General features: G+C 36.0%; 1 protein-coding gene across 3 annotated transcripts in view; it reads left to right on the top strand.

Annotated features, from left to right (window-relative positions):
- The window catches only part of CCDC172 (coiled-coil domain containing 172), a 23,436-nt gene extending 4,970 nt beyond the window's left edge, over positions 1-18,466 (top strand). For 2 of the 3 annotated variants that reach the window (XM_061458662.1, XM_061458663.1), the window contains 4 exons: positions 1,199-1,364; positions 3,325-3,426; positions 4,939-5,041; positions 16,443-17,558. In XM_061458662.1, coding sequence (XP_061314646.1) covers positions 1,199-1,364; positions 3,325-3,426; positions 4,939-5,041; positions 16,443-16,557 — 486 coding nt within the window. In that variant the 3' untranslated portion in view covers positions 16,558-17,558. Of the gene's footprint in view, positions 1-1,198; positions 1,365-3,324; positions 3,427-4,938; positions 5,042-16,442; positions 17,559-18,396 lie in introns of those variants that run through there. The other variant, XR_009744330.1, reaches the window with a different exon arrangement.

Below are 18,466 nucleotides of genomic sequence, written 5' to 3'. Positions count from 1 at the left end.
CATCTGCAAAGCTGATTTAGCATTCTTGACTTCATTTCTTAATGTCTGCTGTTGTGTGATAGAACTCCAATTTGGATGCATTATTTCCTTTGTAAAAGAAAACTAGGAAAGTCTCACCTAAATGGGACTGCATCATCCACAATAAAACATATTGAGAAGGATCTAAGTCAAAAATCAGTGAGGCCAACTCCACATTTTAGAAATACTGGCATGCCACACAACCTCTTTGATGCTGGACACACCTAGCCACCTCTGAATAGGTAGCTTATAGAGATATATACAGAAAACAAGCTTTCCAGTTCTTTTTTGTGCTAACCTGGATATTGCCTTCCTCTTAGTACATTGAGGGTCCTTGGATATGTAGATGTTAAGGAAAGCCACAGATGAGTAGTCTTCTGCGCATATGTATTTGTACCAAATAAGCAGAGCTGAATCTTAAACATTCAATGTAAATCACCAGTTCTTCAGGATCCAAAGTATTCTCAATCTGAAGTATACAAAGAAAGAATAAATACTATAAATATCATAGAAAAACTATTTAGCTATAAAAACTAAATATACTTTGAAGAAGTGTGGTTTCTTTTAACTGCAACTAGTCAAGTTTGATATATAGGTTATAATGTCTTTCTTCCTGTTTATGAGAGTAACTTCATTTTATTTAATTTAACAATCAGTTAAGATTTTTTGAAAGGAATTTAGTAACGCCTTTCTCTTTAGAATACTTTTTTCCAGAAAATGAAACAGTAACTTCCTATCAACTATATCTCTTTTGGTAGGTATTGAGGGAGGTAAAGTAAGTCTGCATTCTGCAGAGGAATATACAGCACTTTTATTCTATTTAATAAAAAAAACAGAGTAGCCATAGTATGCTACAGACTTTAAACAGAACTTTCTACTAATTTCAATAAGGGGTTTAACTGGAAAACTGATGGCACAGGTTTGTAATGTAATGCAGTGATTTTTTTAAACGTTCTATTATTAAGAATACATCCTTCACTTTTTCAGAGGAAAAAAAAAGGAGAAAACAACAGACAAAATTATGGAGCTGTAGATCATTTTCACATTCTCATAAGTCAGGAAAAGTAAATATGCTACATTTGTAGTACATGTTTGATAAACGCCAGCATGTTTCAGTCTGTCTAGCTTAACAAAGACTTTCACCTGAACATTCAAGTTTTTCCCTTTTTTTTTTTTTCAGACAGATGCAAAGAGAAAAATGACTGAAGAGGAAGATAATTTTACTAGAGAAGTAACAGAGTTTAACAATGAGTATGGACTAACAAGTAATAGGGATCTTATGATTAGAAAAAAATTCAAGGCTGAAATAAATGATTTGGAGAATGAGGCAGCTCTGTTGAAAAATGGTAAGTTTTGTATTAAAATATTTATCTTGGTTTACCAGAGAATTAATACAAACCAGTGAAATACAGCTCTGCAAAACAATAATTTTAAATCAATTTCCTTGCTGTCTGGGACTTCCTTTTAGCACTACACTGAAAGAGCGTGGTCTGGCATTCCACGTTACACAAGCATAATTAAAGCCTCTTCTGTTCCCTATCTTCTTCGGTCCTTTCTGACTACAACCACTATGAGAAGCAGCAGACCTGCAGGAGTGGCTCCCAGTGCCTGATGTTGACCAGCACAGAGGTGCATTGTCACACATAAAATACTGTATTGGGTTTGCACTGATTATAATAACCGATACAATCACCAGTTATGTAATTTCCTTAATTTCAAAAGAATTTTGTGTACAGGTGTCTTGCAGGAGTGGTCTTTTATTGCCACAGTATAACTTTATCTTTGAGAGATTTCTCAGAACAGAGACTCAGACTGAAAAGCAACCCTTCAGCAAGGAAATAGGAGTCATCATGGACCACGAGCTGAACATGAGCCAATGACATGAGAATGCCAACACCACACTGAGACATAAACATAATTCTGACCTTTAAAACATGCAAAATAATCCATCAGTCTATTTAGGGCAGTTAAGCTCTTAGCTGGAGTACTGTGCCTCTAGTTTTGGATGTTACACTTCAAGAAAAAATGTGGACTATCTGGAGGGAATCTACATGGGACCAGTGAGAGTCATCAGAGGTCTGGAGAATATTAAAATTTTAAAAACATAGAAAATAAAGAATCGGGATCATTTAACCTATGAAGGAAAAGGCTGTCAGAAGATGGATATCGGTCTTCAAATCATTAAAGGATCCTGTAAAAAATAAATTAATACATTCACCATGCCTATAGTGAACTGAATAAGAAGTAACAAGTGTAAACCACAATAAGGGGGGTCTGGCTGGCTATTTAGAAGTCTCTCTAAGAACAATGAACAACTGAAGCATTCTGCCTTAGGAGATTCCATTGCCAAAGGAATTAGGAGTCTCCATTACCAAAAGTCTTTAAAAACAGCTTAGACAAGTGTCTGTCACAAGTGACAGAGGTAGAGCTGGTGCTGTCTTCAGAAGGAGAAATGCAGTATATACCCCTCAAAGTCATTTCCCGTCTCATGATTCTATGATTTATCAAAGACCAGCACTTTGAATTCCCGATATCTGATGTAAAGCCACTGAAATACGACTATTTGAGTTTGTACTTCATGGCAACTTCTTTCGTGATGCTCTGATTCTGATCTACAACTGAAAATATCCCATATTTGTTGGCACCTGTTACTTTCAATGATTAATTTTTACATATTCAGGCAGATCTGATCAGTAGAACATGAAAGGTGACTAACATTCTTCTCTAGGCTCTGGTACTGTCTTGATTCCATCCTTTTAAATTGCACTTTTTTTGAGGTACAACTTGTCTGTCTTTCTGTCTGCTACAGTCCTGAGCACACTGACAACACTAAAAGAAAATAATTAAGAAACTCATAGCAAGGAAATTCCATGAGGACCTCCAGCTGTCAGGAAAACTATCACAATTAATTCCAGATGCTGTCAATGCTCAGGTTAAAATGTCCATAACACTAAACAAACACAGGCTTTTCTTTAGTCCTGCTGGTAGGTTCACCACCTATAAGTCATCACCCTTTATATCTGAAGTTACTCTAAATGAAAACATTCTTTTTATAGCCTGTCAACAAAATATGTAAAATATCTTAATAAAAGAAAACATTTTCTTTCACAGTTATGGGTATATCATATGACATAATTTCCTGTGAACTGGAATTTATATGACTGATTTTAGTTGATTTAAATTTCATATTTAAGATTCTTTTTGACTAGATGAAGATTGGTGCAAGTAGTTAACAATATTTAAGATTATACCATGAAGACTAAAACTGCAATGCATTTTAACCTAAAATATATTAATTTTTTTTAGAAATGGAGTCAATGGAACAAAAAAATGTTCAATTAAATGCACTTCAACTGCAGAAGAATGAGTTAAAGCAGGACTTACTTAATCTCCAAAATAAACTTAAAGGTGTGCATGATAATCGCTTGTTATAATAATTACATATGGCTTGAGAAATGCTTCTGAAAAACCTCCTGAAGTTATTTTTCTGAAGAAAAAGAAATCATAGAAACAAGGGGTTAATATATGATTACATTATATAATACGTACTTTTTAACATAGTTATAATAAGGATTTCAGTGAGATTTATTTTAAATATCAGTGAGACTGGAGTCTGCAGGTGCCCTGAAACATAAGCTATAAATATGAAAAATAAATTTTTACTTTTGCTAATAAGTTATATACTTAAATGGAGAATTTAGTGTTTCAATGTGGAAAGCACAAATACAGGCTGAGTAGAGAATGGACTGAGAGCAGCCCTGAGGAGAAGGACTTGGGGTGTTGGTTAACAAGAAGCTTAACATGATCCATCGGTGTGTACTTGCAGCCCAGAAACCAACCATGTCCTGGGCTGCATCGGAAGGAGCGTGACCAGAAGGTTGAGGGAGGGGATTCTCTCCCTCTACTCCACTCTTGTGAGACACTCCCCTGCAGTCCTGCATCCAGCTCTTGGGCCCCCAACTAAGGAGGACGTGGAGTTGTTGGAGCATGTCCAGAGGAGGCCATGAAGATGCTCTGAGGGCCGGAGCACTTTTCCTATGAAAACAAGCTGAGAGAGCTGGAATTTTCCAGCCTGGAGAAAAAAAAGGTTCTGGGGAGACCTTAAAGCAGCTTCTAGTGCCTAAAGGGGCCTGCAGGAAAGCTGGAAGGAATTTTTTTTGAGCAACCTGGTCTAGTGGAAGGTGTCCTTGTCCATAGCAGGGGGGGTGGAACTAGATTATCTTGAATGTCTTTTCCTGCCCAACCATTCTATGATTCTATGACTCCATGATTAAAATTGACATATTGTTAAAACCCCATTAACCTATAATTAAAGTCACTAAAATTCAGATGTTTAACAAGCAAAATTACTTGGACAGATAACAACAGATTTCGCCTAAGTGCTAAATCTCTGAATTGGAAATTCAGCTATGATCTTGTTACTGATATTTGTGTGTTCAGCTATGAAAGTCTGTGAATAAAAAAATTCCACACACAAAGCTGGGAGGAACCTGCCACAGGAAACCCTATAAAAATGCAAAATGATAAAAGATACAGAGGGAAGTAAGAAAGGTTCCATGTCAAAGGTGGTCACAAGCATTTGGGATGATTTTGAAATTTGGATTAAAAAAAATGTAACTTGGAAGTGGTTTTGTAACTTTTTTGCAAAAGTGTAAATACCATATCACAGTAAGAACTAAGAAAGACAAGCCTAAAGTATGGTCTTATATTGCTTGAGAAAAGGAACAAACTTTTCTAGAAGATTGCAATATGCATAATAATTAGAATAACTAAGTAATTCATATTCTTTATTCAGATGCCTTTTCCCTATGAACAATTTCACAGAGAAATATTAGAAAAGATAAATTTAGAAAACGTAGGAAGTCTTTGAATATGGATGATTAATATATATTTATAAGGTAATTGTTGATTTATGTTTAGACCTTGAGAAAGAAATCAGGGACGCTGAAAGAATGACAAAAGATTTAGAAGCAGAAAAAGTCCAAGTCACCAAAAAGCCTCAGACTGATCCTGAATGTTTAAGGTAAGAGCCTTATGTTAGTAAATTCCTACATTTAATTTTAGGTCTGCAACTGCACAACAGTGCTGATGGCAATGACTGTTTTACCTTTCCGGTACAATATTCCCTTGAAATCAGAAGAATCATTCATTTTTATTCCAGAACTTGAATTCCTGTTATTACATTCTTTAAGCCTTACATGCATACTTCAAGGAACTAAAACCTGAAAGTCTTTGCAAGGAAGTCAGTAAAACTTGGAGGAAGAGCAGGAGACTGCCCATGGGGGAAGGCTCGTCCTTCAGTTTTTGTGAAAACAGCGGTAGTGCACAAACTGCTGATGAGCTGCCCAATGCTATATATACTTCTGCAGACTGGCTATACAGCCTTCCCCAGAGCCTGATTGCAGTGGAAAGGATTGGCCACAATAACCTCTTTGGGTCAGATGGGCTGTGTACTAATGCAACTAAATGTAGATTTGTCTTCTCTGTGATCTCTACTATCAGTTCTTGTTTGCCTTCAAATTAAGCTAGGTTAGAACAAATTTTGAAGATTTAACCAAGACAAAAGACCATCCACAATCTCCCTTAATAGTGAATATTGCTTCCCAGGAGCTGATTGGTAATGACTGATTTCTCATCAGTCATACAGTTTAAGTGTGATGCTTACACTCTCACTATACAGAAAACAATGTTTTCAACAAAAATATCTTCCTCATATCACAGAATTAACCATCTTTTTCCCATGATATGGTGTCACAGATGAAAGTGCCCATGGATATTCAAGAATATGTAATAGACATTGCAAAGGAACTTCTCTTACAAAAGCTAGTCCAAAATATTCCTTAACATAAATTGTCAGGGAAAATACAACTTTTGTTGCCATCACCTTTTTTTTTTCTACCAGTTTTTGACAAAAATAAACATAGTATTTTTTTGTTCCTGAAAACTTTCAGTGAAAACATAAGATTTTGCGTAGAATCCTGGGTGATTTCCTGAAAGATGGTTTGGTAATGGCCCATTTTTGCTGAATACTGTTTTTTGAAAGAAAATGATATATCAGCCCTATTACTCTCTTCGACCTCTTACATGGTGTTGAGACGTGGCCAAAATTCTCTCACTGTAAAAATGAATTAGCTCACAATTCTGCATATAGTAGCAAAAACTTTGCATTCAACATATACATAGAAGGCACAGTATAAATAATAACAACAGCAGCAATTCAGTGAGACAGCATGTTATAATTCACTCTTTTACATTATTCATTCCATCCTGATATACTAGGTTTTGATGCATGAGGTTATCATCTTCCTTCTAAACAACATACTTCCCTTGGAGTAGTTTACTGCCATGATGCCACTGAATATCCAACTTAGTGTAATTAGTTTTCTATAACAGGTTTCTTGTGTATAAGGTTCAGAAGTAGCAAAATTATATTACTTTAAACCCCCTCCTCTGCCACTGATTGCTACAAGATCCTAGGCAAATCATTCAAATCCATATATGTCTGTTGTTCTACATACTGAAATTAACTCAGCTCTGTGGAACGGTACTTTGGTTTTATCTGGATGGAGAACACAAAACTGGATAAAATATATCAAATTTTATTAACTACAAAAGCAACAAGTGTTGTTTACAACCAAAGCAAGAAGGATGATATGATTTTCTTATTTTATAAAATGCCTCAGTTTATGGTCAAGATAAGCTTATATTATTTGATAATTGCATGTAGTATAAAATATGTAATGCTCCTACTGCTATTACTATTACAAGAAACAAGTGTTCTTTGAGGTGTAATGATATATTGAAAAAATTTTCTTTAGATTGAAATATTTTTTCATTTCTGAGTCTGGAAAAAATTTAGGACAGATTGGCCTAAATCATATATTTATCTTGAACTTGCTTTTGATCAGGAAAGCTCAATACTTCGAGAGAGAGAGAGAGCCCTCAATAAGTTAACTTAGATGCCAAAAGCAACATAGCGATCTTATTGTACTTCCATGTCAGTACTAATAGTTTCTGCTTTTCGAGTCAAGTAGCCAACCCTCATTGCTCTGTGTGCTCATGTGTCATAGTACTGTGCTGTTTAGAATTATCTCAAATCTTACCAGACTCATGCAACTCTCTAATAGTTTTCTTTTATTAAACAAAACTTAAACATCACTTCTTGGTTTGGACTGCTGAATTAAGAGAATGAAAAGGAATTTAAAGTATTATATTCTATAAATAGTGCAGTATATAAATTGTTCCCCTGGAGGTACCTGATCACCCTCCAGTACCTACAAGGACATCATCAACAAGTTGGAAGAGGATCTGCACAGTGCTGCTCAGTGGGATAACACAGGGCAAAAAGTTGAAATAAGGGGGGTTTAGAATGAATTAAAGGATACTTTTGTATCATGAGGACAGCTTAGCAAAGGAAAAGGTTTCCCAGAAAGGTTGTGCAGCTTTCATCCTTGAAGCTTTTAAGACTTGACTGAGTAAAGCCCTGAGTAACCTGGTCTGACCTTTTAACTGACCCTGCTTTGAGAGGGACATTGGGCTAGATGACCTCCTGACATCCTTTCCAGTCTGAATTATCCATTGAACCACTTATCATTGTGGATTGCACAGCCCATGTGTCAATACATAAGCACTGGCTTGTGCTCAGGTGCAGAATTATCTGCAACAAATCCAGTTCTCTTCACACTGCCTAGCATTTGAAGATATCATATCTGCCCTGGTCCCTTTGTAGTGTCTCTGAGACATTAAAATACAGTGTCATATATATGCACATATTTTCTATTCAAAATGCATGAAATACTTAAAGAAGTTATGTCCAGCACAGCAGTATTCTGGTTCAAAATGACAGTACCTAACATCTATTTTTCACATTCTCATGTCACAGAGGTATTTGAGGGACCACAGCAGCTGCAGCAGCACACATGCTGATGTAGTCCATGACACTAGTCTTCCTGGGTCAAATCCTTGAGTGACACATCCTGTCCACTTCTGTGGGTGCCCACTGAAACGAATCTGAGAATAATCATAGAATGGTTTTCGTTGAAAGGGACCTTACAGCTCATTTATTTCCAGTCCCCTGCCACGGGCCAGGACACCTTCCACTACACCAAGTTACTCCAAGCCATGTACAACCTGTCCTTGAACACTGCCAGGACGGGGCAGCCACAGCTTCTCTGGGCTACCTGAAAAGAACACATTCAGTGTCAGTGTGGAAAACAAAAGTACAAGGCACCTGGGCTGAAACAGAAAGCCCCCCTGACAGTCTGGATACACCTTTGGCACTTGCAAAGGACCTCTTGCAGCCAAAGTGCCAATTAATGCAATGTTACATATACTATTATATATCTTAATAGGAGTCAGTTTTGGTCATATTGAAAATCGCTGTGATTGAGCCTACTATGTTTGAGAAACAGCCCTTTATAGCCTAACAAAATAAGATTTTTACCCATGCAGAATCTATTGCAAGAATAGAATTTTAGTTTCTACTGAAAATTGTATTTATTATTTATGGAGTAGAAGACTTTGACCCAGTAATATACATCAAAATTACGTATTTTTCTTATGAAATAAGCACAAAATCTAATTTTTTTTTTACAAAGCAGGAAACCATGCCACTCTTTAAATGATAAAAATACCAAAGTTTTTAATGCTTCCTTAGAACAAATGTGAGAGACAATCAGCATCAATAACCTGATATATGTAACTCCCATATCACCCTGTAAGTCTGTTACTGTATCACATACCTAGGCCCCGCTTAAAAATCAATATCAAAAGTAGCTGGCATTGCAAGAATCTTCATTACAATTAAGTATATATCTTAAAGTAAATTGCATTTCAGCTGAAGAGTGTAGCCAGCTAATTCAAATTACAGCAATTCATCTTTGATCTGAGAAAAATGCCCTATACCATGTCTGCAGTTTCATAAAATCTCTCTCAAATCCATCAAAGAATTACAAAAGGTCATGAAAAGCATACACTGGTAATTCCAACAGCTCTTGGTGCTGCAGTTACAGGCTTGTTTTAATACACATCAGAATATACACAGGAATACACACAAGAAAAAGCTAAACCAAAATTTGAATGTTAAGTGCATATATAGTTAAGGATAAGACACTCTTACTCAAAGTAGGCACCCTGGAAATTGTAAGTGTTTTGATACAGGTGTGTAATTCAGAGAAATATTTGAGAAGAAAAGGCTTTTTTATTATTTTTAATCAGAACAGATCAGCAATTAAAATCCAAACCCTTATTTTAATCATCTGTACTGCCAATGCCAATCCCAAAAAAATCACAGAAAGTAGGAATGAACTTTGGCATTAGCTCTTTTGAGTCACATTTCCCTCATAGGTAGTATGTAGCTTAAGTGTCATTTAAGTGGAACAATACAGGATTGAAGTGTCACTTAAGTGGAACAATACAGGATTGAAGCAGAGATTAACTGATACCAGTAAATTCCTAGCTATATAATTTCACTATTATATTCATTGTAATTACTTACTACATTAATTATTTATCTTCTTTCACATTTTAATTTGAAATTTATGTGTTGCCTTAAGTAAAACTACCTAGAAGTAATTATAATTAGAATCATAGAATAGTTAGGGTTGGAAAGGACCTTAAGATCATCAAGTTCCAACCCCCCTGCCATGGGCAGGGACACCTCGCACTAAACCATGTCACCCAAAGCCTCGTCCAACCTGGTCTTGAACATTGTCAGGGATGGAGCATTCACAACCTCACTGGGCAACCCATTCCAGTGCCTCACCACCCTAACAGAAAGAATGTCCTCCTTATATCCAATCTAAACTTCCCCTGTTTAAGTTTTAAGCCGTTACACTTTGTCCTATCACTACAGTCCCGAATGAAGAGTCGCTCTCCAGCATTCCTGTAGGCCCCCTTCAGATACTGGAAGGCTGCTATGAGGTCTCCACACAGCCATCTCTTCTCCAGGCTGAACAGCCCCAACTTTCTCAGCCTACCTTCATACAGGAGGTGCTCCAGTCCCCTGATCATCCTCGTGGCCTCCTCTGGACTTGTTCCAACAGCTCCATGTCCTTTTTATGTTGAGGACACCAGAACTGCACACAATACTCCAGGTGAGGTCTCACAAGAGCAGAGTAAAGGGGCAGGATCACCTCCTTGGACCTGCTGGTCACACTCCTTTGGATGCAGCCCAGGATACGGTTGCTTTCTGGGCTGCAAGTGCACACTGAAGCTGGCTCATGTTCGTTTTCTCATCAACCAACACCCCCAATTCCTTCTCTGCAGGGCTGCTCTGAATCTGTTCTCTGCCCAACCTGTAGCTGTGCCTGGGATTGCTCCAACCCAGGCATAGGACCTTGCACTTGTTGTGGTTAATTAAAGTTTATTTAAACCAAGAAGAGAGAGTTTCTATCTAAAATTGATATTTTTCATGCTATTCTAAAGGTGGGCTAAGGGTAAAATATTTATTAGAAACATGAATTTCTATTCTACTTTAGAAAAGCAGTAGCAGGAGGGAAATGCATGAAATCATCTTACTTTGTAAATAGTTGAAGGTTTTGTATACTTGGCTAATCCTTAAAAATATTGTATTGCTTCTTATACTTCATAATAAAGAAAAAGAAACTCCATTAGCAAAATTAGAAAGGGAAAAGTAATGGTTTCTTTCATACAAATCACACAGGAAATACGTTCATTAGAGCTGAACAAATGTTTCATGCCAAGAGTAGATTACCTCAGGCCGTACATGCATGGTTCTGGTGGATTAAAAAAAGTAAAATAATAAAATTCACACATTAATTTTAAGTTAAATTTTATAATCAGGAAATATCAGTCTCTGGAGTAAATATATGCGGTTCAAAAATGAGGTTTTTTTAATGACAGTCTCCTCATCGATTTTTTAAGCTTTTCCTTTTAATAGCAGTGCCTTGTGGAACTATTACAGTTTGAATTATGTTAAAATAGGCTTCCATTATAAATTGCAGTATGGATTTACAAAAAGTAGATCGAATCCAACTAATTATAACTTTCTTTGACAAGGCAACCGATTGGTTAGACACAGAAAATGCAAATGCCATCTGTGTAGACATTAGTAAAGTGTTTGATACTATCCCATATGGGAAACTACTAGTTAACCTGGGAAAACATATTGAAACTTGTCAAGGAGTAAAGAAATGACTGATAGTAACAGCAATAGGTCTGGAAAAAAAGACATTTTGGAGGCTAGAAGAAGGTAATTACACTCAAAGGCAGTCTGGCTTACTGTTTGAAAAAGCAGCTTTGTAATAGAAGGTATTTTAAGACAACGGTGTAAAACAAAATTCTAGACCTTGTAAACTGGAGTCACTAAAAAAGGAGGAGGAATATTATTATATACAGTGCAAGTTTAAGTACTTGTACACGACTAAGGACTTCAATAATAGGTACCTGGAAACAAAGAAGAGAGGCCTGAGCATTCTACATAATCAAAAGACAACTATAAACATCAAAAGGAAATATAGCTGTGGCAAAGATAAAAGCAAGAGATATTTCCAACAAAAAAAACAAAACAAAAACAGGAGGGTGTAAGTATACTGTGTATAAATCTCTCACCCACTGTTCCAGGAAGTTGCATTCAGCTTGGAAGATGAGCAGAGAATGGAGAGCCCTTATTGCAGAACAAGGAGAACTCTAAACCCTTTCTAGCTGAGAAAATTACATGAAGCAAAGCAGCACAGTATAGAGATAATAATTTCAGCAATAGGGTAGTTGCATTAATACATCCAGATTGAGACCTGACTTTCCCTGTACGATAAAAAAATCAAGATATTTGAACTATAAGAATTGTTGACCTATATTTATTTTCCCCACCTTTCAATAGGAATCTTATTGACCCCTAGAAACACATTTCAGTTTTGATGTTTCTGATGCTTGTACATTTTTTCTTTTCTCTGTAACTTATTATAGAGTCACAGAAAGTCATAGAGTCAACTAGCTTGGAAAAGACCTTTAAGATCAAGTTCAAGCATTGATAAAGTTCCTATGAAAAGTAGTTGTGTAAATTCAGTTTGTTATATTCACAAAAGCAAATCTCACCCTAAATGAGCAGATTAATTCAGTGGACCTTAACCTTTCCAGGTTTATTCATCTATAATAATATATTCCTTAAAGACTTCTTGGGATGTTTTATGTATTTAGGGAATACAAATTAAAACCAAACCAAAACCAAAATACAAACCACGCTTTTCAAAACCTATAACTACTTTTATAAAGTTTCCCAATAGCATTCATGAATCACGAGTGTGGGGAATGCTGTAGATACTAACTGCTAGGCAGGGGTCTGTAAAAAGCCTGTAAGCTCGCTCAATAAATGATTTCGGTTGCACCACAACTGGAATCTGTGCCTCAGTTGCCACACACAAACTTTAATCAATGATAATTACGTATTTTAAAACTATTTGGTCTAGAACCGTAAAAGATGAAATTTTCTTATTTTACCTAAGGTATTTCTATTTATTTAAATTTACGTTTAATTCTCATTGTTACTTATCTTAGTATGCTGCTCACTTTCATGTTTCATCTTCTTCCTAGCATTTATTATTACTACTAGATCACTTTCTTAATTTTTATTCTATTTCTGCTCCATCAAGCACATACTTCTACAATTTAATTGTTCAGCACAATTGTTCAAGTGCTTGACATTATATTTTGAGGTACTGAATTCCATTTAGATCTCATTTTCTCACTTCTTCAATCAATTGATAACAGCCTGAAATTTATTGACTTCTTCAGTTGTATCAATAGTATTTTCTGTTTAGTACTGTCAGCAAATTGTAAATAGCAAGCAAAATCCTGCTTTTACTATAGAAAGATGTACATCAATTTAGTCTGAGTATTGAATTGAGACTGGATGATGCCAATGCATTAGTTCTACTTTTGTCTTGACACAATAAACTGAAGTCTTGTCTTCTTCTGTCTCAATAAAGTCCTAAAACTTTGATAAATATTTTTCCTGATTTTTATAATAAAACTCAGAAAAATCAGTGTACATACTCTCAAGTTGTATATAAACTTCTTAGGGAATTCCATTTTATACCATGAGTTCTATGCCCTGTATATCAGCGTCAAGCAATTCTGCTTTGTAATCCACTCTAATGTTTTCCCTTCTATTTATTGTTAAAAAATAAAATATTGGTCATAAAAAAGGCAAAGACAACATGGAAAATAAGAAAAAGATGTTTTACTTGTCTCAGCAAAATATAACCAAGAGACAGTCTGCTTCTTCTGCAACTCCAACAGCAACCGGGTAGGGTCCTCCATGCCCACTTAGAAAAAAAGGCTCTACAAACACATATTCAAGCTGCCTTCTACACACACTAGTTCTTTGAGACCTCTTTACATAAAATTATTCCTGGAATGCGAGTTTTGGCTACTGAAGCCTTGATCCAGTAATTTCAATCTGTGCTTGATTTTAAGAGACACCTGTTTGACAATAACATTATTTTCATCACAGTTCAATTCATAATACTAGCATGTATTGATTTCACAATTATTTTCCCTGTTTATCTTCTGCATATACAGCTGAAACTCAAGAAGAGTGCGTATCATGATGCTTGAAACTCAAGCATCATGCCAATGACACTTAATAGCTGTGCTCATTTCAAAGCTGCAAAATTGATCACCTTTGGGGATCTCCTCCTTCTTCATCTCTTTGTCACTTCTGGCATTCAAGAGTTATGGAAAATGGACCACTGGTAGCAGAGCTCAGTCTAGGACAAGCTAGCGTCCAAAAAAACGCTGATGCTGTTGTTCAGATAGAAAGTAGATTTAAGGCTAGATTTGGCTATTGCTATTTTTCTTGAATGTTTTCTTCAGAGGAATAATCAAACCGCCTTTCAAATACGGCATTTCAGCTCCAGCTGTTCAGTAGAGCCCATTACCCATGATGCTGTAATTTACCAATACACTATTAATCCAGTGCAATGGCTTTTTAAAAGACATATTTTATTGTCATCAAGGAGAACAAAATGTTAAAAATAAAACAAAACCAGAGGCCATGGAGGGCCAAATGCTAATGTAATTTTTCAGACAACATTTTCAAAGATATTTGCTTTTCATCATAGTCATAAGGAGTCTATAATTGTCATATTAATCTTTGTTATGGCAAATGGTACATCTCTTTCTATTTCCAAAGGTGACAGAAAGCCTGCCTTCCATCTAAACTGTGTAGTTTCATGAGTGTGCACATGCAACATGATAGTGGAAAGATGAATATAAATATCTTGCGTATCTTAAATATAAAATAAAAACCCCCCACATTTGCTTCCAGGTTAAGCTTTTTCTTTTTTCTTTTTCTTTTTTTTTTTTTTAATAGTTCCGTTGTCTCACATTCCTTCTGGTAAAACTTCATCATTCAATATAACTTCATCATTTATTCAGTAACCCAGGCGTCTCCAATGCATTAATTGTGTAGACTGTAACCTAACAGACAGCCCTTCTTTTGTGAATATAATATTCCTGGCACATGCTGTAATTATCTAGCTTCTAAATAAGAAAGAAGGAAGACCTGGAAGCAGAATCAATTGATTAATGTAAAAATTAAACACCACATGTAAATGAACACCTTTTATCACCACTACCCATTGCTATGTAAGGAGCTGTGCTGTCTCCACATTTGGAAGTTTTATGAAAGATTTTGCTTAAAATTTTTAAATGCACACACAAAATGTTCCCATTTCAAAGCACATCATCAATAGCAATTAATTCAAAATCCCAAGACACAGATGAGCAACTCCTACTGCTTATCTTCTTGATGTTCTAGCATCATGTACACCTAACATGGACTGGTATCATTCTTAGCTGACAAGTAGCAAACAGACTATGCATCAATTTTACAGTGTGGGAGACAATGAGAGAACATTTTCTGAGATTAACAGACTGTCTTTTCCTAAAGTAAATTAGGCAAAGTAGGGCTTTTGTTTGTCTTTAACAAATTAGGCTTCCAATATCATGCTAACAGAGAACACAGGAAAAAAAATTAAGAGGCAAGGCAATGAAGTTAAGCTGATTTAATCAAGATCAGAAGCTGATCTTAGATCTTGAAATGAACTTCTTTCAATGAAAATGGTCCGTAAACTAGCAATGCACTACAGCACAGTGAATTCTTCGTTTCTTAAACTGTAGTGTAAAGTTTCCTTTTGTTCAAACACTTGTATGTATTCCAAATGCAGGAGGACTATTTCTGAAAGAAGAGCCATTTACTCCTTTGTAATACTGGTCCCATATTCCTTTCATATGAAGTTATACCTTTTGATTTTAATAAATCCATTTCCTTGTGTAGGAAACAAACTCTCTCTGCGGTATGACAGCTAAAGAGGTGCATCATCTATATAACAGGGTTAAATAATTTATTCACTATTGCAGTATATATTAAGAAGAGGTTGTTCCTTCCTCTTCCAACTTCAGAAGAAACACAGTCCTGCTTTGAGGCATCAGTTTAGCTATTTAATGAGAAGCAGAATATATACTTCTCCTCCTTTTTTTTCATTCTGTCTATATGTCCACAATTACTCATGTTGTTTACTGAAACTGTAATAAGGGTAAGCAACTTTAGTTTTCTCATTATGCTTTTCTTATGACAGCCATGGAAAGACTCAGTATAATCTCATCACCTTGCATTCATCAGACTACTAAAAGCTCTTGCATAGATTTCTCTTGGCCTATCGAGTATTAATTTAAACCACTGCACTGATGTGCAAAGTTTAGGTGTCTCCTTTTAAGCAGGACTAAATGCCCTTTTGAATGCAAGAAAATACTTATATTGAAATTAGACCTTTCATAGAAAAGTTGGAGAATTCCTGACTGAGACTACTGCGAAACAGTAAGTACTGATGTATAGTAGGAGCAGTGGGGAGAGAACAGCAGCAACAGCAAAGGAGGCTGTGGAGGGGTGTGGAGCAATGACTACACATGAGTAGCTGCGCAGGGTCAGGCAGAGGACCCATGAAATTCAACATTCTGGCTACAAGCAGATACCCAGAGAAAGTAGGAACAGCACCATATGGTACTTCCTAAGTATCAACATCCAAATTCACATGTTTAAATAAGGAAAATTATGACTAATGAGGCCATAAGTCTTTCATGGTTTATAAAAACAACACGGTCCAGGAATGCTTCTAAAAAACTACTTAGTCAAGATACACTTTGTAAAAACGCAAAGTGTCGTTTTCTGAAGCACCTCACATTGTCATCACAACTGCCAGGGCTGAATGAAACCCAACAATATTGCAGTAGAGCAGCATCTTGGACTGCCAATTACAAAACTAGCAAACTTAAATCCTGATCATCAAATACATCAGTGAGGGTTTTCTAACATAAGTCAAATTGACAACTGGGACCAAAGGTGAAAAAATAGGTATCCAAGCAACAGTTCTCTGATCTGAAAATTTATTTGGTTTTGGACACAGGATTAAGAAAGAATTGGAAAATTACAAAGATGATGATTGGGAAAGTATCTGCGAGACTCTTCGAACAGAAATTGAAATTCTGCAAATGGTATGCCAGTTTCATTATGCATTTTAAGTGTTTGATAGTTTTTGTTCAAGGTGTAATTTCAGATGATTAGCAGTGGGTTTAGATAAGCAGGTTTTTATGCTAGGTATGCAACCAAACATCCTTGCATTGCAGGTGCACTCCAATTCTCCTTTGTTTTGGCCTGTTATTTCAAAATGTCCAGGAATATCGTTTCACACAGAAAAGAATTTAAAGATACATTTTTAGCACAAGAAAGACCTATCTGGGGGACTAGTTTTAATCATTACTGTCTTGAAAGCTGCAAAATATTATGCATTTAGGAGCTAAATTAATCTGTATCTCCAGCTGTCAGTTAAATGGAAGATGGGAATATGGAGAAATAGGATGATAATAGCATCGTTTTATGCAATATGTTATGTTGTCCAGTCACAAATTCTTTATATAAACTTATTAAAGTGTGCTTTTTTCTCCAAAGGGCGATTCTAATTTCAAATTTCTCGATTGTCAGTCTATGTAAAAATAAAACTAGAAAAAAAAAAATTTAAAGTCATTTTTTTGAAGTAAAGGTGTTTTAAAGGTTCATTTCAGAACCCCTGATTGAGCTGTATGAAAACCCAGCTGCCACAGAATAACAGTCAGGGGAAATTTGTTATTACTCACTGTAATGATCAGCTTCAAGTTCCTGTTGGAGGAATGTAACTTTCTTGTAGTTTATCCTTTAATTTTATCATGCTTGTGAAACTTCAGGAACAAAAACCCCCAAACAGCTCAATGTTTAAAAATGTCGCTGTAAAGAACACACTGAACTCATTAGAGCTCATTTTCTATAATCCAATTCTTTCTCTTTTCCAGAATCTATCACAAAAAAAAGTCTTCAGATAAGTGAACAATATGTGGCTTATGATATGGATTGTCATGACGGCTAGTCTTTGAGCATTTTAAAACCATTTTACTTGGGCTCTGTCAGGTTTGTTTCTATTTGCTTGGCTAAACCAGAGTTTGTTTCCTGCCTTTACTGTTCATTAAAATAAAATTGTATTCATTTATAAGTGCTGGACCATGTGAATACATTCACTCACTCTGCACAGCCTCAGTCCACTATGTGGTCATCCTTTCATCACACCCAGCTCCGTATGCAAATAATTTTCAATCAGCTTCCCACCTGGGGGGTGGAATGCACAATTGCTCATCATTTATTCTTCTACACCTAGAGCTCTCTAAGCTGCAGAGGGTGTCTGTCACACATAAATCTGCCAAAGACATTCTATTAAGAAGGGAGGAATAAACCACTTTTGGAAGCCGACCAAATTCTTCCTGCGATGGAGAAAGATTTTTCCTCTTGGGACACAAGCTGCAGTTTGAAATCTGGCAAGGTTTGTTCTACAGCAGTGGTATCAAATAGTATTCTGGTCCACCGGGTTAGCCAGGGTAATTCCAAGAGACTGGAATTATCATTCTTAATAACCAGAGCTGTTGGAACTGACATCCTTATATGGGTTTTTTTTGTCTTTTCCCGAAGAGGGATCCTCTTAAAATGTGCTTTATTTTAAGCAACTTAGTCCCTCTGACTTCTATGGGACCATCTGACTATTAAAGTTAGGCAACCTACTAAAGGTAGACAACTACTGATTGTGGGTTTTGATCAGACCCAAGACATATTGCAAAATTATAGAGTCGCGTATCAGTGTGTGCAGACAGCTAAAGCAGGGCTGTTTCTGAGTTTAATTGCTGGAAACAGATATGAATTGGGGATTTGCTGAAATGGCTGAGTATAGCCTGATCATTTTATTCATTATGGGGGGCTTGTTATATCTGCTTTTATTTACAAGAATCCTTCCATCTGTTTTCCAATGGTTTCATATTTACATTGTTGTTCCATCCACATAGATTAAATGCTCAGATATGACATGAAACAGAACCATGGGCTTATACCAGCATTCTACATAAACATTTTAGG

This window comes from Pezoporus flaviventris, unplaced genomic scaffold, assembly GCF_033815535.1.
Source record: "Pezoporus flaviventris isolate CSIRO_AGI_PZ_B2104156 unplaced genomic scaffold, CSIRO_AGI_Pfla_v1 ptg000029l, whole genome shotgun sequence".
NCBI lineage: Eukaryota > Metazoa > Chordata > Aves > Psittaciformes > Psittacidae > Pezoporus > Pezoporus flaviventris.
Note: the sequence above shows the minus strand (reverse complement) of the source record. Positions and strands in the feature narration are given on the sequence as shown.